General features: G+C 44.0%; 1 protein-coding gene across 2 annotated transcripts in view; it reads left to right on the top strand.

The window, feature by feature from the left end:
- The first annotated feature begins 1,176 nt into the window (after positions 1–1,176).
- Positions 1,177–21,529, top strand: part of grk6 (G protein-coupled receptor kinase 6) — a 53,134-nt gene continuing 32,781 nt past the window's right edge. Inside the window, exons 1-2 of one of the 2 annotated variants that reach the window (XM_056408807.1) lie at positions 1,177–1,360; positions 11,542–11,637. In XM_056408807.1, the coding sequence (XP_056264782.1) occupies positions 1,309–1,360; positions 11,542–11,637 (148 nt within the window). In that variant the 5' untranslated portion in view covers positions 1,177–1,308. Of the gene's footprint in view, positions 1,361–11,541; positions 11,638–21,529 lie in introns of those variants that run through there. The other variant, XM_056408817.1, reaches the window with a different exon arrangement.

The raw sequence follows: 21,529 nt of genomic DNA, 5'->3' as shown, positions 1-21,529 counted from the left end.
GCAGCAACACTTTCTCATTACAGTTTTCTTTTTGTTCACATTTCACCTAATTTACGATCATTTCATTCCCATTTGTCTAATTATCCTTGGCAATATATCTGATTATTATGAGTTGTGTGTGGGAAGAAGGCTTTATACCAACACAAATTATACTTTTAAGAAGTGCCTTATGCTGTAAGCTAATATCAATACGTCCACAGGTTCTCTTTTAATGTCACTACCACTATTCCCTCATTAAGAAATATTTGTGTCTTATTTTATATTTATCTAAATAAGAAAACACACAAGATAATAACATAGTAAAATAAAGAATAATTCATTCTTGTTCCGGGTGTCAGAACAAATGCTACATTATTGTAAAATGAATCACACATGACATTTAATTGCCCTGACGTCACAATTATTTGAGTGTTGAAGTCAATAAAATAACTTAAAAAACGGATTCACATTTATTCTATCAGAATTGTGCTCCTGACCTTGGAGAGAAAGCGTTTAAACAGAGTTGCAATCTGCATGTCAAACAAATTGTAAACAAACAGTTGAACAAATAAAGCAAGTATATAAATGAAAATCCCCAACTCCTGGATGCCATCTCCCAGCTGGAAAGGTTAATCTATTACTAAATGGATGGTTATCGTGATTCTGCTTATATGATTTCATATATCTCATTGTGTCGTACACATGAAGTGGTGTTATTGGCTGGTCATTAGCACTTGATCAAACAGGTGTAGTAAATCTAACAAACACGGAAGTCACGTGGGTTCAACCCTGTATGACGTACGATGCGAAAAGCACACTGTAAATGTACTTTAGTACTAGGGCGGCACAACTGCGTCGAGTTAGCTTTAAAACAAGTCGGGAATAATTATCAGCGTGAGACGTCTGTCTGTTATCTGTGTCAATTTGTTTTGTTCTTCTTTTTCTCTTTTAATCAAACAGTAATTGTAAAACAGAGTGAGAAGTCTGCTCGTTCGTCCTCTTCTCTGACAGCAGCTTCGGGGCGGGTTGACGGAGGGAGGAGGGCCGGTTACCGGACAGAAGAACTGTGCGACAGCGGAACCGGAGGGTTTGATTTTCCATCCTGAGCTGGGCGGTGGGAGGAGGTGGCGGACGGTGTTTAGGGAGGATAAACTGAGATTGAAGCCGGCGGGGGGAGTGGGGAGGGGAGGGGGAGGGAGGGGGGCGACCAGGAGCTCCGTCAACCGCCGCCGCCGCCGCCGCCGCCGCTGCTGTTAACCCCAGACAGCATCAACATTGCCCGGTGGAGTGAGGGCAGATTCAAAGGTCCGGACCGGGGCAAGCGTCGACATGGAGCTGGAGAATATCGTGGCCAACACGGTGCTGCTGAAGGCACGGGAAGGTAAGGATGGAGATGGCAGATTGACAGCTCCCCGGTAACGTCACCGACAGCAGCGGTGCAACGGCAGTTGGGATGCCCCAGACACGGGCTTTACCAACGGTTATTGCACTTCCTCTAACCCGCGGTCCCATATTCTGATGATGCGGGCTCCACACGAACAGGATGTCGCCGACTAACACACGCGCCGTTCTCTCGCGCACCGAACTCCGTATTACATTTCGGCGGTTTAAAGTTTTCCGGAGTGCCCGTGAACGTCTCAACCTGAGCTTCTGGCCTGCGTGAAGACCGCGGCTAACTCTTGAGCAAACCATGTCCATTTCGGGATGGGAATTGTTTGGTAAACTGATTTTTTTTGTGGTAACACAACGTCATCTTTTTTTTTTATGCCGCGGACGTACGTTGCCCGTCACAAACTGCCAATAACACAGTTGTAATACGCGGCTAAACCACCGTCACGGTTAAAGTAGACAGGGGGGGGGGGGGGACGCCAAGCTAGTAAGATGTAGTTTAATATGGACTGAAATTAAACAATATTTGTTACCGGGTGCCGAATTTAAGAGTGTGACTTGTAAAAACACGTGTTGTACAACGTGCTGCGGTTGTGAAGGAAGCGGCGCGTTAAATCGCCGGTTTCTTCCATGGAGTTTGGCGCGTGGCTCTGGACGTGCACACCGAAGCGCGAGGGGTCCGGAAGGGGTTGAAGTTGCAGCGACACGCCGGGCTTCCCCTCGGCTCGATGTGGCAGCATCGCCCGGCCCGTCGTTTGCGAAACAGGATGTCGAGGCGAAGCAGATGTGCTTCTTCTGCAGGGGTGTGTGTGTGTGAGAGTGTGTGTGTGTGTGTGTGTGCTTTGGGCACATGACATTTATTTGATTATGAAAGTTGTGTTTTGAAACCTGTAGGCTGTACAAGTCAGTTAAATGTAAAAAAGAAAAGAAAAAAGAAGTACATGTGCAATAATAATTCTCATAAAAAAGAAAATTAATAATAAATTAAAAAGAATAATAATGCATTACATTTATATAGTGCTTTTCAAGGTACTCAAAGACAGATAATTACAACATCCTGAAATTTATAACTAACATTTCAATAAAAACAATACATGAAAACAACTAGAACGGGCACCCGGTAGAGCGCATACCTTCGCCGCATACCTTTTCATGACCTTAACCTTTGACCCGATCGATCCCAAAATCTAATCAAATGGTCCCCGGATAATAACCAATCATCCCACCAAATTTCATGCGATTCGGTTGAATACTTTTTGAGTTATGCGAATAACACACACACACACACACATACAAATAAATAAATACACAGCGATCAAAACATAACCTTCCGCAGAATGCGACGGTAATAAGAACACAGAGCACACAATCACACATTAACAGCAGTTGTGAACAGGTGGGTTTTGATTTGTGAAAGGTCGGTGCAGTCTCGGATGAGTTTGGGCAGAGCGCCATGATAACAATCTTGAGTGTAGTCTTTAAACCGACATCTCCTCGTGAACAATGAAAACATCAATCAGAGCCCATTGTTATCGTGTTTATTCCAAACAGGAGACAAAGGTTGCAGGCGGCCACTCGTTGCCAACATAATCCCGAGAGACACGAGAAGATGAGTGTCATGATCCCTCGCTGCGAACCTTATCGGCGCCTTTCAGTTGATCCGTGGTGGAGACGACCACCAGTCAAGCCTCTGTGTTGGCGGCCATCTGCCCGGCGGAAGTGCCCATGAGCAAGGCCTCTTAATTCTCATGACCCGGGATGAGATGTTTTTTTAAAGTGTTATATGATCAGAATTGTTTTGCCTCACAGGCAAATGTAAAGACTGATGAGGCCTTGTTACATTTAGATATAAATAGACACACGTGCTATAGTGAAAATATATGTAACTTCCAAGGAAGCCAAAAATGTGCCAATACATTGCAGAGAAGTATGCATCCAGATGTGTAAACGCAGTCAACGGAAGTCTTAATTAATTATTCATTAAAATACTGTCCTGTATTTTTTAGACGTATGCAATGCACTGTATTAAAAAAGGGCACTCGACAAACTTTACACCTTTCAAAAATAACAGATTGTTATCTTGTTCTATTATTGACATTGTAGAATGCAGTGGTGGGAGAAGTATTGGCATCTTTTACTGAAGTAAACGTAGCAATAATACAGCGTAAATCTACTTTGTACAGAACTGTGGGCGTCCAACTTTCCTGAAAGTAACAAGTCAACGTTTTCATTATGCAGTGTGGCCCATATATAAATAGATGTATTGCTGGGTTATGATAAGTGGGTGATACTTTAATATGATTTTAATTGAGTTCTGGTGAACTTAATCTACAATGATGTATCATCTGCAGTCGTTGATTTATATTTTTAATGCAATTCTAAATCTGCAATGTAACTAGTGAAGTGGAAAACGGAAACACTCCAGTAAATGCAACCTTTATTTATCCAGGAGAATCCCACCGAGACTTTGGGACTCATTTCCGAGGGGGGGGGGGAGATTGATGAAGAGCACGACGAGGAAGAGGAAAATATCGTATTGATCAGGTTCAGTACGGTCATGGAAACCTGGAAAAGTCATGGCATTTTAAAATGGTTATTTCCTGGAAACGCAAATAACAGACTTTATAAAAAACTCCACGAGTACAACATAATAATAATACATACAATTTCTATAGTGCTTTTCATCGTACTCAAAGATGCTTGAAACATGAAATCTCTAGAAACATTCACATAAAGAGAACCGACAGACTTAAAACAAATTGCGTCATTAACCCTTGTGTTGCCTTCGGGTCAATTTGACCCGATTCAATGTTTCACCCTCCTGTCGCCTTCGGGTCAATATGACCCGATTCAATGTTTAACCCTCCTGTTACCTTTATATTTACTAACATATTTTACCCTTGAGGTCAATATGACCCCAGCTATTAAAATCTCCAGAAAATTATTAGAATTAATATTGTTTTCCAAGTTTAAGTGTGAGGTACTTTATGTTTGTTTGTTGACTCCCGAAAGAACACCGACGTTAAACATTGAATCGGGTCAAATTGACCCGAAGGCGACAGGAGGGTTAAATATTGAATCGGGTCAAAATGACCCGAAGGCAACACAAGGGTTAAAACAAATGTCACAGTACATTCAGTTCCCAAATGATCCTTGAATTTGACTCTTTATGTAGAATTAATTAAATTGGAGTGCCCCTGTGAGAGATTTCCGGAAAGACTTTAAAGAAGAGTCCAGTTCAATTGCTTGATCTCTGAATTCTGATCTGATTGATATATCTACCCTTTGTTGATAATATCTCAACTCAATTCTCCGACAACCGAATGAAAATGAAAAACTAAATCGCTGCACAATTTGCTTCTACTTCTCATTACCGCTGGACATCCAAACAAGGCCATCTTATTTCAGTCACCCTTGGAATGGTGCCATCCTCTGAGTCTCCTCCGTCACAAGACAAAGACGACCTCTGTCTCTTCTTTGGTGGATTTCTCCCTCTGACACTGATCATTTTTGAGTAAACAAACTTGTTTGAGAAAGAAAGAAGCCCTTGCTTTTTGGATCTAAAGCCCCCCCCCCCCCCATAAAAAAACATAGCTACAAATATCTCTCACAGTTATTGGTGAAAGGAAGAAAAGGGAGTCTACCAACAAAAAACAAAAAAAGGAAAAAATGGGCCTTTAGAATTTGAACAAAGGCGTTTTGGGATGTTGTTTAATGTTTTAGGGTGGAGTTTTCCTTTAAAAGGCAACTTCCCATTCACGGCCGCAAATGGCAGGAAGAGAGGAAACGGAACCGAAACGAGCGAAAAGTCGTCGGCGCGACGCGAGTTTGACCGAGGGCGCGTCGGCCGGAGAGGCAGCGGGTGTCGTCGAGGAGAGTCCACCTTCCTCCGGACAGCGTGCTCGCTCCGCTGCTCGGGAATCTTTATTTTACACTCGACTTCCCCTTGATTTCCTCACTCAACGGAGAAAACGCTGGAAACTAACCGGAGTTTCCTTTGATGGTCGAGCCACATTCAGATGAGAGAGGGAGAGAGGAGGGTCGAGAGACAGGGAGAGAGAGAGTTTGATTTCCAGAGAGATCAGAGGAGAGAATAGAGGAGAGTCCTTTGATGGTCGAGCTGCCCACATTCAGATGAGAGAGGGAGAGAGGGAGGGGGAGAGGGAGAGGGAGGGAGACAGAGGCAGAGGGGGAGAGAGAGACAGGGAGAGAGAGAGAGAAGAAGAGAGAGGAGAGGAGAGAGAGAGAGGAGAGGGACAGGAGAGGGAGAGGGGAGAGAGAGGAAGAGAGAGAGGAGAGAGGGGAGAGAGAGAGAGAGGAGAGAGAGGGAAGAGAGAGAGGAGAGAGGGGAGAGAGAGAGAGAGGAGAGAGAGAGGGGAGAAAGATAGAGAGGAAGAGGGAGAGAGAGGGACAGAGGGAGAGGGGGGGAGAGAGGGACAGAGGGAAATAGATTGAGAAGGGGAGAGAGAGAGGGAAAGAAAGGGAGAGAGGGAGAGAGAGAGACAGAGGAGAGAGAGAGGGAAAAGGGGAGAAAGATAGAGAGGAAGAGGGAGAGAGAGGGACAGAGGGAGAGGGGGGGGAGAGAGGGACAGAGGAGGGGAGAGAGGGACAGGGAGAGAGAGAGGAAGAGAGGGAGAGAGACAGAGAGGAGAGAGAGAGGACAGAGGAGAGGGGAGAGGGGAGAGGGAAAGAGAGAGGAGAGAGAGGAAAGAGAGAGGACAGGGAGAGAGAGAGGGAGAGAGAGGGAGAGATGGAGACGGAGGGAGAGAGAGAGAGAGGAGAAGGGGAGAGAGAGAGGGAAAGAAAGGGAGAGAGGGAGAGAGAGAGAGAGACAGATGAGAGAGAGAGGGAAAAGGGGATATAGATAGAGAAGGGGAGAGCGAGGGAAAGAAAGGGAGAGAGAGGGAGAAGGGGAGAGAGAGAGATGATGTTGAAATGACGATTTCAATTGTCTCTTTCGACTCGTTCAAAGTTGTGTAATAGTTGTTCTTGTTTGAAGAGGTTTGAAGGAGATATAAACGTTTATGAAACGTTACATTCATGCGTAAAAAAACCCAGCAGAGAAACGTAAGAGTCATGTGAGTCTTTTTTGGATAAAAAGGATTTAATCTAAAATGTAATAAAAAAGATGCTCAAACTGATGAATCAAAAGTAAACAGCAGCAAAGGACAGAACCTATTACACATTCTAATACAATATTCATCATAGTGTAAGATCTCTAAACTTAAATGTCATTTTAAGTGCTATTAGTGGATCAAGTATTCCACAATTTACAAGAAGTTTCTATTTATTTTCTCAGATCATTCCTTTGGGGACTCTTCGTGTGACCTCTGACCCACCGAGATGCTTTGTAGAAAAGAATACGGTCCGTCAGGTGCAGTGAGGGGAATGTGTCAGACGTCATGAGGGGAAGACAGAAAGAAGAAGAAGTGTAGACCTATAAATACCGACCGGTAAACCCATTAGTTTGTCATTTTCTCCTGACGTATTTCTTTCCCCCCGTTTTGTCTCCATCATGCGGGACGCGGCCGCCGCCAGAGGAGCGAGGATCGTTCCCTCTCGACTCATTCCGTTTGTCGGGGCGAGCGTACGACCGCTGACTTTGAGGTGATGGACGCAGTCGCCGTCCGCCGGCCAACTTGCGCTGCTGCGTACGTTCGTTTCTTGTTTTGGGAAAGTTGACAAGAGCTCGGGGAGGACAAGTGGCGAGAAACCTTCTGATTCAAAGACAAAGAATGAAGCAAGTAACCCTCCACTTCCTGTATAGTGGAGCATCGGCTCGTTTTAAAGCTCACGCTGGTACAGCGTGGGACTCATTGAGCGGGAACTGTTAGGTTGTAATAGTTTATTTTGATATTGCACATGTGCAGAGGAAGTGTTATGATTTAAATGAATACATATAGAACTAGAACGGGCACTCGGTGGAGCGCATACCTTCGCATATCACAAGATTGGGCGTTGAATTATGAACATTTTGGCATTCGTTGCATGCCAATTGGATAGAAATTGACCGTGCTATGGTAAAAAGAAGATGTTGACCTTTGCATGACCTTGACCTTTGACCCGATTGATCCCAAAATCTAATCACATGGTCCCCGGATAATAACCAACCATCCCACCAAATTTCATGCGATTCGGTTTAAAACTTTTTTTGTTATGCGAATAACACGCATACAAATAAATAAATAAATAAATACACGGCGATCAAAACATAACCTTCCGCATTTTCAATGCGAAGGTAACTAGAACGGGCACAATATTGTATTGATCAGGGTTCGTACGGTCATGGAAAACCTGGAGAAGTCATGGCATTTTAAAATGGTTATTTCCTGGCCTGGAAAAGGAATTGAAACATTTTTTTTTCCCAAAAGTTTTTGGAAAAGTTATGGAAAATGAGTAATATTCATGTCATTGTTAGTTTAAATACTACATCTTCTCACTGGTTTGGTTTAAAGTTCTGGAAAGGTCATGGAAATGCATTGGTCAAAATGTGTATGCACCTTGATTGATGTTGGGGTGAACTGTCCCTTTAAGGTCCGCCCAACAACCTTCTGGGTACATTTCCATCTTTTTTTTTTTTTAAGTTGCTCAAAGCGATCTCGAAAGTTGCCAAAGCTTTAGAGAAAGTTGCTACGCGGTCAACACTTCCCCATAGGGCTGTCACCATTTCCATTCTAGATCAAAAAAATCAATCGTAATGAGCTTTTTTCTCGATTACGTAACACATGGGCGTTCACCGCCGCTTCCTGCAAAAGTCCGGGGCCATCCTGGTGAAATGCAAAGCTTTAACGGTGCAGACAAAGCCCAAATGAGAGTAAAGAAACACAGCTTTTCAAATGTTTTAGGAGGGAACTAGAGCTGCATTACTGTCACTGTCCATTCAACTCTAGATTAATCAATGAATGTAACAATATCGATGAATCGGATGTTCATTTTAAATCAAAAGTCCAAAACATGTGATTTTCTGGCTTCCACGATGTTTCATTTTGACATATATAGCCACACATTACAGTCAAATGTGTGGGTTTTGGACAAATATAGAGTTTTAAAAATATATTTATGATGCGCCGCAGACACACCGTGAGCTTTAGGAGCACGTTTATCACGTCGCAGGGAGAATCTGCGTCTCACTGCCTTCCTGTCTCTCCGACTGCCCGTCTCGATTTACATGTCCACTAATGCACACAACGGACATCCTTATCAATCAGCTCGGTGCCGATCCGGTGGCCGATGTTCTCCCACGAGCGCAAACAAAAACATCTCCCGGTTTGCATCGGAACGATTCATTTCCCAGTCGCAGCTGCCTCGCGGAATTTGAATAGCAAATCCCCGAGCGGGGCTTTTTTTTTTTTAGAGAACAGCCGGCCGTATTCACAACTTCGCTCTGTTGTCGGTGCATATACTGGGACTGTGTCCCCACCCCCCCCGGAAATGTCATCGCGTAGCCAAACTCCATTTGTCAAAATGCCGACGTCGCCCCGGGACGAGGTCTGAAGGGCCGGCAGCAAGAGGCCGACAGAGCGAGGGCGTCATTCCCGCTGGACTCGGGGAGGACATGCCCCCCCCCCCCCCCCCTGACTTTTTACGTTTTCCACTGTCACATTTTCCCCCCTTAAAATCTCTCTTAAATGGATACTTCTGGCTGTTGATGAAACATATTGAACTAGAACGGGCACTCGGTAGAGCGCATACCTTCGCATATCACAAGATTGGGCATTGAATTATGAACATTTTGGCATTAGTTGCATGCCAATTGGATAGAAATTGACCGTGCTATGGTAAAAAGAAGATTTTGACCTTTTCATGACCTTGACCTTTGACCCGATCGATCCCAAAATCTAATCAAATGGTCCCCGGATAATAACCAATCATCCCACCAAATTTCAAGCGATTCGGTTTCATACTCTGAGTTATGCGAGTAACACGCATACAAATAAATAAATAAATAAATACACGGCGATCAAAACATAACCTTTCGCATTTTCAATGCAAAGGTAATCAGAGCCCTGATATCGGCGCCCACATCGGAGGAGCTTTAAGAGATCGAGTTTGTGCTGTGCATTTGTTGTCTCACCACAATTTCATAGACGTAGCATTTAATTGATATCTGAAATATACCCGGTGTCAATCGATGAAACTGGGATTTAAATACAATCTATAATTCTTTTAATCTGTTATACATTCAGTTTATTTTATATAGCCCAATATCAAAAATGACAAATTCGCCTCAGAGGGCTTTACAGTCTGTACACATACGACATCCCTGACCTTTGACCTCACATCGGATCAGGAAAAACTCCCAAGAAATAGAAACAACCCTTTCACGGGGGAAAGAAGGGAAGAAACCTTCAGGAGAGCAACAGAGGAGGATCCCTCTCCAGGATGGACAGATGACATTTTCTATCAAGAGGTTTAAGATTTTTTTTGTATTTATGAAGCTTTTATGGAGCTTTTGATTGTTTCCTCAAGTGTCATTTTTTGTTTTTCTCTCCATCTATTATATATACGATTCTATAGAAATACCAGATGATGGCCAGAACTTGAACCGGAGAATGTTCTGCATTTTTTATTGACTCCAGTGATTACCGGATTGTCAGATATCTTTATTTTTTTAAATTATCAGTTTCGCGTCACGTCCCCGTTTAAAATTTTGTTTTTTCACGAGATGAAAATCAGTTTGCGGAAATTTGGAGATCTTAATCCCGGGCGGCGAGCACCGCGTGGCCTCCCGTTTGTTCTGGTCACTGCAGCGTGGCGAGCGAACCCTCGGCTCTGTCTCACAGGCAGCGCCTGCTTTCTGAAAGCTATCCACGGGACCGGAACTTCCTCTTTTCTCTCTCTCTGCTTTGTGGCGATCGCGCGGGTGACGTCGGCTCTTTGTGTTTCGCACCGCTGCAGTTTCTAAAGAAAACGTGCGTCGCTGCTCCCATCCAAACACGCTGACATGTCCTGGCAAGACTTGTGCGAGGACATTTTGTTGACTTTCTTTTCTTTGACTTGCCAAAGACTCTAAACTCTAAACCGTTACCCCCAAAGCCAATGATTAACCCCGTGGCAGGTTATCCCCAGATTGGATTGAAGTCACTCACAACGTGAGTGTGCGAACAGGGTGCTGTCCACCTTAACAACCAGGTGCACTTCATAAAAGGAACTAACACTACAATGCACGCACGGGAGACTCCTCCTACAAGGTACAGCAGCCGGTTTTCCAGGAAGTTCATTGCAATAAAATGGTTTCTTTCATGAGGAGTTATCATAAGGGTGGATTTTGACCAGTGGTCCCCAAACTAAGGCCCGCGGGCCGGATCTGGCCCGCTTCCACATTTGGCCCGGCCACCCTGAACAATACCAGAGACGCGTTATGATTTTTTTTATCAGTCTGCCCACGCAAATCCTAGACTAGCCCCTGTCAAACAGAACGGAATAATGGCGAAAAGGTTAGGTAAGATCCCGGAAAGGGTTATTAATATTTGGTTATGTGTGGCTTTCTGGAAAACAATAAATGTTTACATTCAGGCACCCCTGCGATCGTCACACTTTTTCTGTTACAAACTGACCCCGGCCCCCATCAGAAAAGGGAAAAGTTTTGTGGCCCTCAGGAAAATGTTCGGGGCCCCCTGATCTTGACCACGGGAACAGCGCCGGGCTTCGAAGCCAAATATTCGCAGTGGCCAAACCGTGGAATTGCAACTTCCTGTGTTTTCTCATGTGATGTCATTGGGCCCTTTTTTGGGGCCTTATCCCATTGACTTGCATTCGGGAAAAAAAGACATCTGTAAGTCTTGAATGTCCCTCGTGTGTGCGAGTCGAGGCAGAGCAGCGGGGAGGCGGGGCTAAAGGAAACACACCAATGGGCCCCATTGGGAATGCAGAAGATCCGGGTAATTTTATAGCCACTACTTGAACTTTTGTTGCCCTCGGGCGCCGCTGAGCAACTTTCGTAGGAATGAACAGTGTCCCAATTTAGGCGGTGTATCCAGTTCTCATCCAAGGTGTGGAAATAAGCTGAGTGACGCATACTGACGGGTTGTAAATCAAACCCGTGTCTGTCCGGTTGCAAAAAGTCTTGTTCACGCAAATTTTTCAGAGTGCTTTTCTTTCTTCTTTTTTTCACCAAAAGCAAACTTCCTGCTTGGACTTGGGTTTTAAACTGAAACCTTTTGGTTTTTACAGGAGGCGGTGGGAACAGAAAAGGAAAAAGCAAGAAATGGAAGCAGCTGCTGCAGTTTCCCCACATAAGTTTGTGCGAAGAGCTGCGACAAACCACAGGTGAGAAAACGCCGACTTTCCACATTCTCACAGGGAAGCGCTCCGGCCTTCGTGGTCTCCTATTGGTCGAGAAAGTCTGACGCCTTTCTGAAAACGGATTCAAACCGTTGTTGACTTGAATGTCGCTCCGTCTTTACGGCCCCTCGGTTAAACAAGTCTCAGGTAGAAGTAACCAGACCTCCGTATTGTCACGGTGAAAAGACCCTCGAGAGATGCTGTGACGGGCCCGTTGGAAATGCCGTTTTAATGGCAATGGTCTTAATTGTATGAATTAATACTTTCTGTCTATGTTTTACACAGATTGTGCGTGTCGTCATCTATTAGCTACGCGAGCTGTGCCGAAGCGCCGAGCCTTTCAGTCACGATAATTCAGCTGCTTCGTGAAAATAATACGACGTCCCAGTGCTAGTTTACAAAGGTACCGCAACGCGTTAGTCCCAACACCGGTCACATGATACGCTGCGTGAGTACACGCCAAGATCAATTATAACTGGGACCTTTAGAAAATTGCAGATCACATTCGATATGCAGGAATTCACATTAAAACTAGAACGGGCACTCGGTAGAGCGCATACCTTCGCATATCACAAGATTGGGCATTGAATTATGAACATTTTGGCATTAGTTGCATGCCAATTGGATATAAATTGACCGGTAAAAAGAAGATTTTGACGTTTTCATGACCTTGACCCGATCGATCCCAAAATCTAATCAAATGGTCCCCGGATAATAACCAATCATCCCACCAAATTTCATGCGATTCAGTTTAATACTTTTTGAGTTATGCGAATAACACGCACGCATACAAATACACGGCGATCAAAACATTACCTTCCGCATTTTCAATGCGAAGGTAAAAAGACACCGCTGACTATCCCCGTGGAGGTGTGGCCACCATTTAGCCCGATTTGACCCTTTTACCCTGTCTTGTTCCGTTAGCGCATTAACAGGAACAGTTCACTTGAACGCATCACGGTGCTGTGCAACTTTATGAAGAGAGTGGGAACAAATCCCCTGAAGAAATCTAAACTGCACCGTGTTAAAGGGGGCGACATGGGATCTATATTTGAAGATAGATTTCCACTTCTTCTTTGTGCTGGGTAAAATCCCATCAAGGCCTCCTGGCTGCGATATAAATGCACAATTTACTCCGAGTTACTTCAAAGAATCGATGTGAAGCCCCTTTTGTTGGAGCTCGTGTTATGCAATCGATCGTCAGAATTTCACTCGGTTTCACAGAAAATGCTGCGTCTGCGCTGGTGCCGACACGGCCGTGCATGTGCAGTCGAGAGCAGATCCAGCAGTAAAGGCCACGAGTGGCCCCGAGGCTCCAAACACTCCGGGAAACAAATCGAGCACACAACACACACTGTGCTCGACACTGACGTCGGATTAGTCGGCTATTTTTGGTACACAGATCGGATACGCGGATATACTGAAACATGAGCTGATCACAACACTGATTTCAGTATTCATTCATGTATTTATATGATCATTGTTGACGTTTCATTTCCTTTGTGTTGCAGCGGTGGCCTAATTATAGTTTTCAAAAATAGATATCCATTCGTCCGTATGCCAGACATCCAACCCCAGGTTACTTCTAAAAGAAAAAGAGGGGGAATGGATGGTGCACTCGACCGGCTCTAGCTTCACAGTCAGCGCGCCGACATTAAAGTGACATCGATCGTCTCGTTTAGCTCAAGAAAACAGATACGCCTCTTTTCCAAAATGTCAAGCTATCCCTTTAAACAGATTACATATTGAACTAGAACGGGCACTCGGTAGAGCGCATACCTTCGCATATCACAAGATTGGGCATTGCATTATGAAAATGTTGGCATTAGTTGCATGCCAATTGGATAGAAATTGACCGTGCTATGGTAAAAAGAAGATTTTGACCTTTTCATGACCTTAACCTTTGACCCGATCGATCCCAAAATCTAATCAAATGGTCCCCGGATAATAACCAATCATCCCACCAAATTCCATGCGATTCGGTTTAATACTTTTTGAGTTATGCGAGTAACACGCATACAAATAAATAAATATATACATGGCGATCAAAACATAACCTTCCGCATTTTGAATGCGAAGGTAATGAGACACAGGTGGACACAATGAGGGCGGGGCTAGCAATCACACAGGAAGAACCAATCAGGAACAGGGCAGACAATCACAGGGACAAGAAGTGCAGGGAAACAGAGGACAGCAGCAGCAGCAGCTCAGGAAACACCACCAGCTCCACCTCCACCACCACCGTCCTGACACACACGTTAAATAAACGTCTTGTTGACAGCGAGGGGATCTTAAACGAATGAACTCGTGATCACACGGCCTGTCTGGGGGCCGCGGGCCATTTGTTTTTTTCTTGCCGGAAAAAATGAATTGGGATTGTTCCCAAACTGAACCCTAACCCTAACCCTCATGTACAAGTAGAACAAAGCCGAACACTTGAGGGAAAATAAAGGCAGTCAAAAAAACATGTGCACCCCCTCAGGATCTAACTAAGTTTTTGTTATCATAGATAAATCTCTTTTGGGAAATTTTAGGAATATGACATGCCGAGAAAGTTCCCAGGGCTGGAAATTAGCCAAGGACAATGCAGTCATATGGCATGCGCCCGCCTATATATATATATATATATATATATACACTACCGTTCAAAAGTTTGGGGTCACTTAGAAATGTCTTTATTTTTCAAAGATTAATCAAAAATACACACTATACATTGTTAATGTGGTAAATGACTATTCTAGGTGGAAACGTCTGGTTTCTAATGAAATATCTCCAGAGGTGTATAGAGGCCCATTTCCATCAACTATCACTCCAGTGTTCTAATGGTACATTGTGTTTGCTAATCGCCTTAGAAGACTAATGTCTGATTAGAAAACCTTTGTGCAATTATGTTAGCACAGCTGAAAACAGTTATGCTGGTGATATAAGCTATACAACTGGCCTTCCTTTGAGCTTGAAGTTTGTAGAACAAAATTAATACTTCAAATAAAAATCATTATTTCTAACCTTGTCAATGTCTTGACTACATTTTCTATTCAATTTTCAATTCATTTGATAAATAAAAGTGAGTTCTTATGGAAGACACGAAATTGTCTGGATGACCCCAAACTTTTGAACGGTAGTGTATGTGTATATATATATACACAGACGGGCGCATGCCATGTATATACATACACATACACACATACACACAAAAAGGTCCATTGTGTAAGATCCGGCCACATGCTCCCAGCGGTTAGGGTTGCTGGTGTACAATGTAAATTCGTATTTTTCTCTCATTTCTGCCACTGAATTTAATCTAATAAACAAAAGATCAGAACGCACTCGGACCCCCGTACTCGGACCCCCGTACCGTCAACGTGATTGACAAGCTGTAGGTCAGACTGGACGCTAAGTAAACTCTCCATATTCTATTGATAACGTGAGTTCATCTTTTGAATGTGTCTAACTAAAGTTCTGGCCATATCTGACACGCTGCGCCTTGCATTAATACATTTTAAAGCCAGTTGGTTCTGCTTTCCGTTGTATAGATTGTGCTTCCTTCGTCGTCAACTGATCGAGACGGATGAGCGTCGTCTTTTGTAACCGTGAGGCTTCCTGTCCAACACAAGCATTTGTTGTTGTAACTTCCCCCCCCCCCCCCCCCAAGTCTGCTTTGCTTAAATATGTCGTCAGGATCCTCAGAATCATCTGAGCGCATCAGATAAAACACAAATTCCTGGCTTACAATCTTCCAAAACTTGACTCCTTTCATATTGCAGCAGATCACTGATCTGGTTCAGAGGATGAGAACTCTGGTTGCTTGCAGCCTGCAGGAGAGAAAACAACAACAACAACGACAACCAGAGCCTTGCTCAAGTGGTACCACAGAGGAAGCTGTGGCCTGCGCGGAGAGAGGAAGCAGACGGACGTTTGTGCCGTTCCAATATGTATGCGTACTTTCATTTTACCAGGTGACGGGTTCCAGAGGTACTGAGTCCAGAGCAGGCAGAAGAACTCAGAGTGCACCAGATTCATGCATTTCAAGTACCAATGGAATTAGCAAGCTAGCTCGCGAACTAGCCAACATAATTTTTTATGGGGGGGGGATCTGTTCCTGGTAAACTTGGACCACACCTTACAGCCCCAACGACGCGCCACCATCACCATAACAACTAATTACAACCGCCATTTTCTTTTGTACTCGTCAAACAACCGCATTTAAACAATACGCACTCCTGTTGTCTTACCACCCCTTTGATTACTATCTCACCACAGCCAGGAAGTGGAGAAGAAGCTTCGGGGCGAGACAAAGGACAGAAAGCATCAGACATGCGGGAAGCCGGCGAGGACCGAGTTCACCGAGCGATGCCGCGGCTGAGAGGCGGAACCGGCCTCTGAAGCTGAGGACCAGCGGAGGACTTTTCCTCACATCAAATATATTTAAGATTACATCAACAAAACAAATGTACAAATCATTGAAGCAAACAATATAAACAACATCTTATATATAAAACATAGCAAGCATAATAAATATTACACATGAACAAAAAACTAAACTAAAAGTAAACAGAGTTAACCTACAACCTGTACAAGTCTGCTTTCTTCTTCTTCATCTCCTCCTCCTCCTCCTCCTTCTGTACGAGCTCTGTCCGAGACAGGAAGTTCAGCGCGGCGCTGCACAGAAACACAAAAGCTTCGAGGAGGAGGTGAAACACTGAATACGTGTGAAGGAAGGGCGACAGATTGGTCTGTGTGCGACGTGGAAAGAGGAGGATGACGAGATGGACGGAGGGATGAGCTCCGGAAGGATTCACTTCTGAAAACCTTTTGCTTTATGAAACCAGAAGAAAGAGTCGAGTGGGAGGAAGTCTCCAGAAAGACGTTCAGGAAACTGTCAACTTCCTTGTTCTTTTCTCCCCTCTTTTTGTTTTCTCTTCTCTTCCTCCATCTCCTCCTCTCTGGTATATTAATACACACCGTGCAACAGCTCCATATGGCACGGCAATGCATGATCACGCTAATCTGCACTTATCTCCACACCGGTTTCTTTGCTTTTCACTCCACTAAAACATTCCAATCGGGACACGATTGTAAACACCGAGTGCAGATTTCCTGCGTTGCCGACAAAAGTAGAACGTTACATATCATAAAAAAGGGGAAATAACACATTCTAAAGATACTCCATTCGTCCTGAGTAGTAAGTGTCATTTAAAGGCACTTAAAGGCAGCAAACAGTGCAAGCCATGGCAACGGTGCTGACAGAGCTATAGCGGTGTTTACCTGAGGGGGTTCAACAGATTAAAGGTCATATTTGTGTGGACAATAAAGACACACAGTCGTGAGATTTATGCCAAAATCACAACGTTTCTTGTTAGTATCAGTTTTATAGGGTAGGTCGAACATGTTACGACTTTTAATCCTCTTAATATTACAACTATTCTCGACTTCCCGGAGAACACAGATATGAATGTGATGAAAGTTTTTAACATTAGCGGAAAAAATCTTGCTGAAACACACATGGTCCAAAAGGTTTATCAATGAAATACAATGTATGTAACACTGAGGTGAACTTTTCAAAGAGGTTGAAGACACAAAAGAGGAAGCAAGAGAACAAAATAAATGCCTCCGGGTGTTTTGACTCCGCAGAGATAACATTAAATGAGAAAAGTAGATCTACAGGACAATAAATAAAGCAAAACAGAAGGACAGAGGGCCACGTTGCAATATGGTCCATTATATATATATATATATAATTTTTTTATTTTATTTTATTTCACCTGGCAACTAAATTGAGTGCTGTCATTTTCCACCATAAATTTAAGCAGAAAAACAATTGTGTTTTTTTGTGATTTTTCTCTCTCTGGGAGAACCCCCCCTTAACCCTTGTGTTGCCTTCGGGTCATTTTGACCCGATTCAATATTTAACCCTTGTGTCGCCTTCGGGTCAATTTGACCCGATTCAATGTTTAATGTCGGTGTTCTTTCGGGAGTCAACAAACAAACATAAAGTACCTCACACTTAAACTTGGAAAACAATATTAATTCTAATAATTTTCTGGAGATTTTAATAGCTGGGGTCATATTGACCTCAAGGGTAAAATATGTTAGTAAATATAAAGGCAACAGGAGGGTTAAACATTGAATCGGGTCATATTGACCCGAAGGCGACAGGAGGGTGTAATATTTAATCGGGTCAAATTGACCCGAAGGCAACACAAGGGTTAAAAAGCCTTCCTACACCCTTGAGTAAATCTACCACCGGCTCCCCCCTCCTTGAGTCTTCTGCTCACAATATTCCCTCCTTCACAATAAAGAGACGTTTGTTTCCGGCCGTGTGGATTCATATCACACGAACACAACATTCGTGATTCCCGAATCAGGATGAGGTCGTGTGTGGAGGGGCACATGGGATCAGTCAGCTGGTGTTGAAGACAGGTGGATGGAGGAGGATGTGAAAGAAAAGTTTAGTTCAAGAGTCGTCACGGCTGTTGACGCACGTGAAGGATTCGGCGTTTGCGTCACCCGCTCTCAGAACTCAACTGGTGTGTGTTTCCATTGTCTTCCTTTCGATTGTCCTCGTCTGTCAACTCTCTCCCCGTGTGGTTTGGCTGCTTTCGTCGATGTGGATGTTCTGCTTTCTGAGCGACACGTGCAGGAAGTCGAGTTCGCACGGCAAATGGAAGACGCTCCGAGCCATTTAGAGAAACTCGATCTTTCAGTTGACCAGGTTCACGGCGGCTTTTAAAGTTTAGCAACAGGTTTTTTTTTGTGTGTGTCTTTTTCTTTTGTCAAACTTTTGCTGCTGAACAAATCTGCAATCCACAGTATTCATGCATTGCTCACCAATGAAGCGCACGGTTTAATAACATTTGGGGACCCCCTTGACAAGAATGTGGTCCATGTCAAGAGGTTTAATCTGATGTATAATTACAGCAGGACCCAGTAGTCTTGGTTAGATTGTTGTGATTTGCAGGTGAAAAGTCATCTATAAAACTACATTTGGACATTAAGGCATCAACAATCTAAACAAAGCCAGATCTGTTTGTCTATTAGTGAGCAGGTAGAATACAGTAAGTGGCCAGCTATGCACATGTATTTGGTAAAATACCCCAAAAACAAAAATGCAGCCGTAATTGACGCTTAGAACTCGAGTCCGCTGTTGAATTATTATTCCAAACAAGCAGACATGTTGACGATGCGGTAAATATTAATTAACTGGAGTGCTGGCCAACTTCAAAACTCCCCCTTCGTTTGCCAACGTGCACATTCCTGTTTTCGGTGACGTCGGCCGTAAAATGTTTTTACAACCATGTCAACGCGTCGTGGCTTGTTCTTCATCTTCAGGACGTTTGCCTCGAGGTTGCAGCCATGCTAGTTGCTCTGTGAGGCTGCACTCGCTGTGTAAATGACTCCGGAAAGGTTGTGTTCATATCAGAATCAGAATCAGAATCAGTTTTATTGGCCAAGTAAGTTTGCACAAACAAGGAATTTGACTCGGTAAAGTGTCTCTCAGTGCTTACACAAAATATACATGACAACACAATACAATACAGAACAAACAAAACAAAACAGTGCAGTACAGAACAAACAGTGCAAAACAGTGCAACGGTCGAAGAAGTTTTAGAAAGTGACTTAAAGTATATACAAGAGGAATGGCTATATACAGTAGCTGTGAAACAGTAGTGCCAGAAGATGTGGAGGGATAAATATATATGCTACAGTGGGTTATTGTTCAGTAGTGAGACGGCGAGGGGGAAGAAACTGTTTTTGTGTCTCGAGGTTTTGGCGAACAGTGATCTGTAGCGTCTGCCAGAGGGGAGGAGTTTAAATAGTTTGTGGCCGGGGTGGGAGGAGTTTGCAGTGATTTTTCCTGCCCGTTTCGTGACTCTGGAGGTGTACAGGTCTTGGATGGTGGGCAGGTTGGCACCGATGATCTTCATGTTGACTATTTCCCGTAAGCCTTTAGTGACTTTTACGACCTTTAGCCGAAAGTGACTTTGTATCTTTTGGGTTCTTTTATTTTGAAGTACTTCCAGCAAGACCAGAAGTAGATGTAAATATCGTAACATGACTTTGCAAAAAGTACGTTAGCTTACGGTGTACTGAAGGAAACGGGTGTTCGTGAGTATTTCTCTTACTCTATGAACTGCTAAGCACCGAGCGGGAACGGGAACAAAATACTTTGTGTTTTATTTGGGCTTTGACTACTTATTTAGTGACTTTATTCTTTAAATAACTTGTAAAATGTATTGTCATAAGATGCTAATGCTAGAGTTTCTACGAAATTATAAAGAGAAATGTTGTGATTTTTTTTTTTTCAGTCCGACCAGATTTGTTCACGCAAAGTCAACGTACAGACGCGCGTGGTTGCGATAGATGCAAACATTTTTTGGGGGCGGCGCGTTCTGGACGGTGTGTTTCGGGCGGCTCGAATTTCGCCTCTAGATAACTTTGCAACTCGGGCCAATCAGCTCTTGAGTTGCTCCGCGCGTCATCGCCGTCCCGCCGTTGTTGAATCAGAACAAGACGGAGGACACACTCATCGTTACGGTTTATTGGCACCCGAAGCTCTTTAATACCTCCTATGAGTACCTGACTCGCAGAGGATGAAAACAGGCACGGGTGATTTTATGTATAAATATATATATAAGATATTAATGTTATGAAACCAATCACGAGGGCGTTAGATGTTCCGCTCTCGTAGCGCTGGAAGCGGAAGTCTTTCAGACGTAACACTTAACTTAATCGGTGAAAGTGACGGAGCGGTGCGAGCCAACGGGTGATGTCATCACCCAAACACGAGGGCGTTAGATGTTCCGATGTTTGTGAGATGTCCGCTTTTGGTGTGAACGCAGCATTAAGGCTCATGCCTGAACACGAATAAAGGAAATTCTCGAAACATCCGTACGCTTCACTATCGTCTGGCTGGGGTCCGCTACACGCAGGGCTTTCAGACAAATACTGTTCACTGTACAGACTTTCATGGTAATCCACCCGGTAGCTGTTGGACCGCTCACGTGGCATATAAACATATAAAACCTTGTACATACACTGAACCGAAGAAACTGTGAGAACCCTAAACCGGTTGCATCATAAATTCACTGTCGGGAGTAATGGACCTGGAGGCCTTTGGAGTCAGCAGGAGGCCCAACAGAGGCCTCCTTGGACAAGCTCTCTGCGTGACGACGTACAGAATGTTCTCTACAGTCCAGGAAGTCTTTTCTCTTGTACATCACACCTCCAGAGATCTGTTGAGAAGGCCCAGTGACCCACAACCACAATGAGGGGATGTTCTATTCGACACACGAGTAGACAGTGTGGGAGCCAATGAAGCTCATTTCTGGTGTTTTTGAGAACGAGAATAATGGGTTTGGATGTAATTATAAAAGTTCATTATTTCGTCTTTAAGCCATGGAACAAGCTGACATGTTCATTGTTGTCGGCCTCTAGATATCCCATTCTGTTGAGCTTTCCTTTGACTTCGCCTCGCTTTTTTCCTCACAGTCGTCTTCTCCGTGGTTCTTTTTGCCATCGGCTCCCATTCACTTTGCATTGATCCTTCTCTCTTCACTCTGCGGCAGGATAATGGAGGTATGTTCAGAGGAAAGAAAAGAGAGTATTAAAGGAGAACAGAGAACAAAGAGGATGTGCCAGTGTAGCGGAGAGGCACTTCATCACATGTTCTCCACTGGAAGGAAATCATAGAGGACACTTCATCACATGTTCTCCACTGGAAGGAAATCATAGAGGACACTTCATCACATGTTCTCCACTGGAAGGAAATCATAGAGGACACTTCATCACGTTTTCTCCACTGAAAGGACATCATAAAGGACACTTCATCACATGTTCTCCACTGGAAGGAAATCATAGAGGACACTTCGTCACGTTTTCT

The sequence above is a fragment of the Pseudoliparis swirei genome, chromosome 3 (assembly GCF_029220125.1).
Source record: "Pseudoliparis swirei isolate HS2019 ecotype Mariana Trench chromosome 3, NWPU_hadal_v1, whole genome shotgun sequence".
In the NCBI taxonomy this organism is placed as follows: domain Eukaryota; kingdom Metazoa; phylum Chordata; class Actinopteri; order Perciformes; family Liparidae; genus Pseudoliparis; species Pseudoliparis swirei.
The sequence above is the reverse complement of the archived record's forward strand: the minus strand, read 5'-3'. Positions and strand labels throughout refer to the sequence as shown.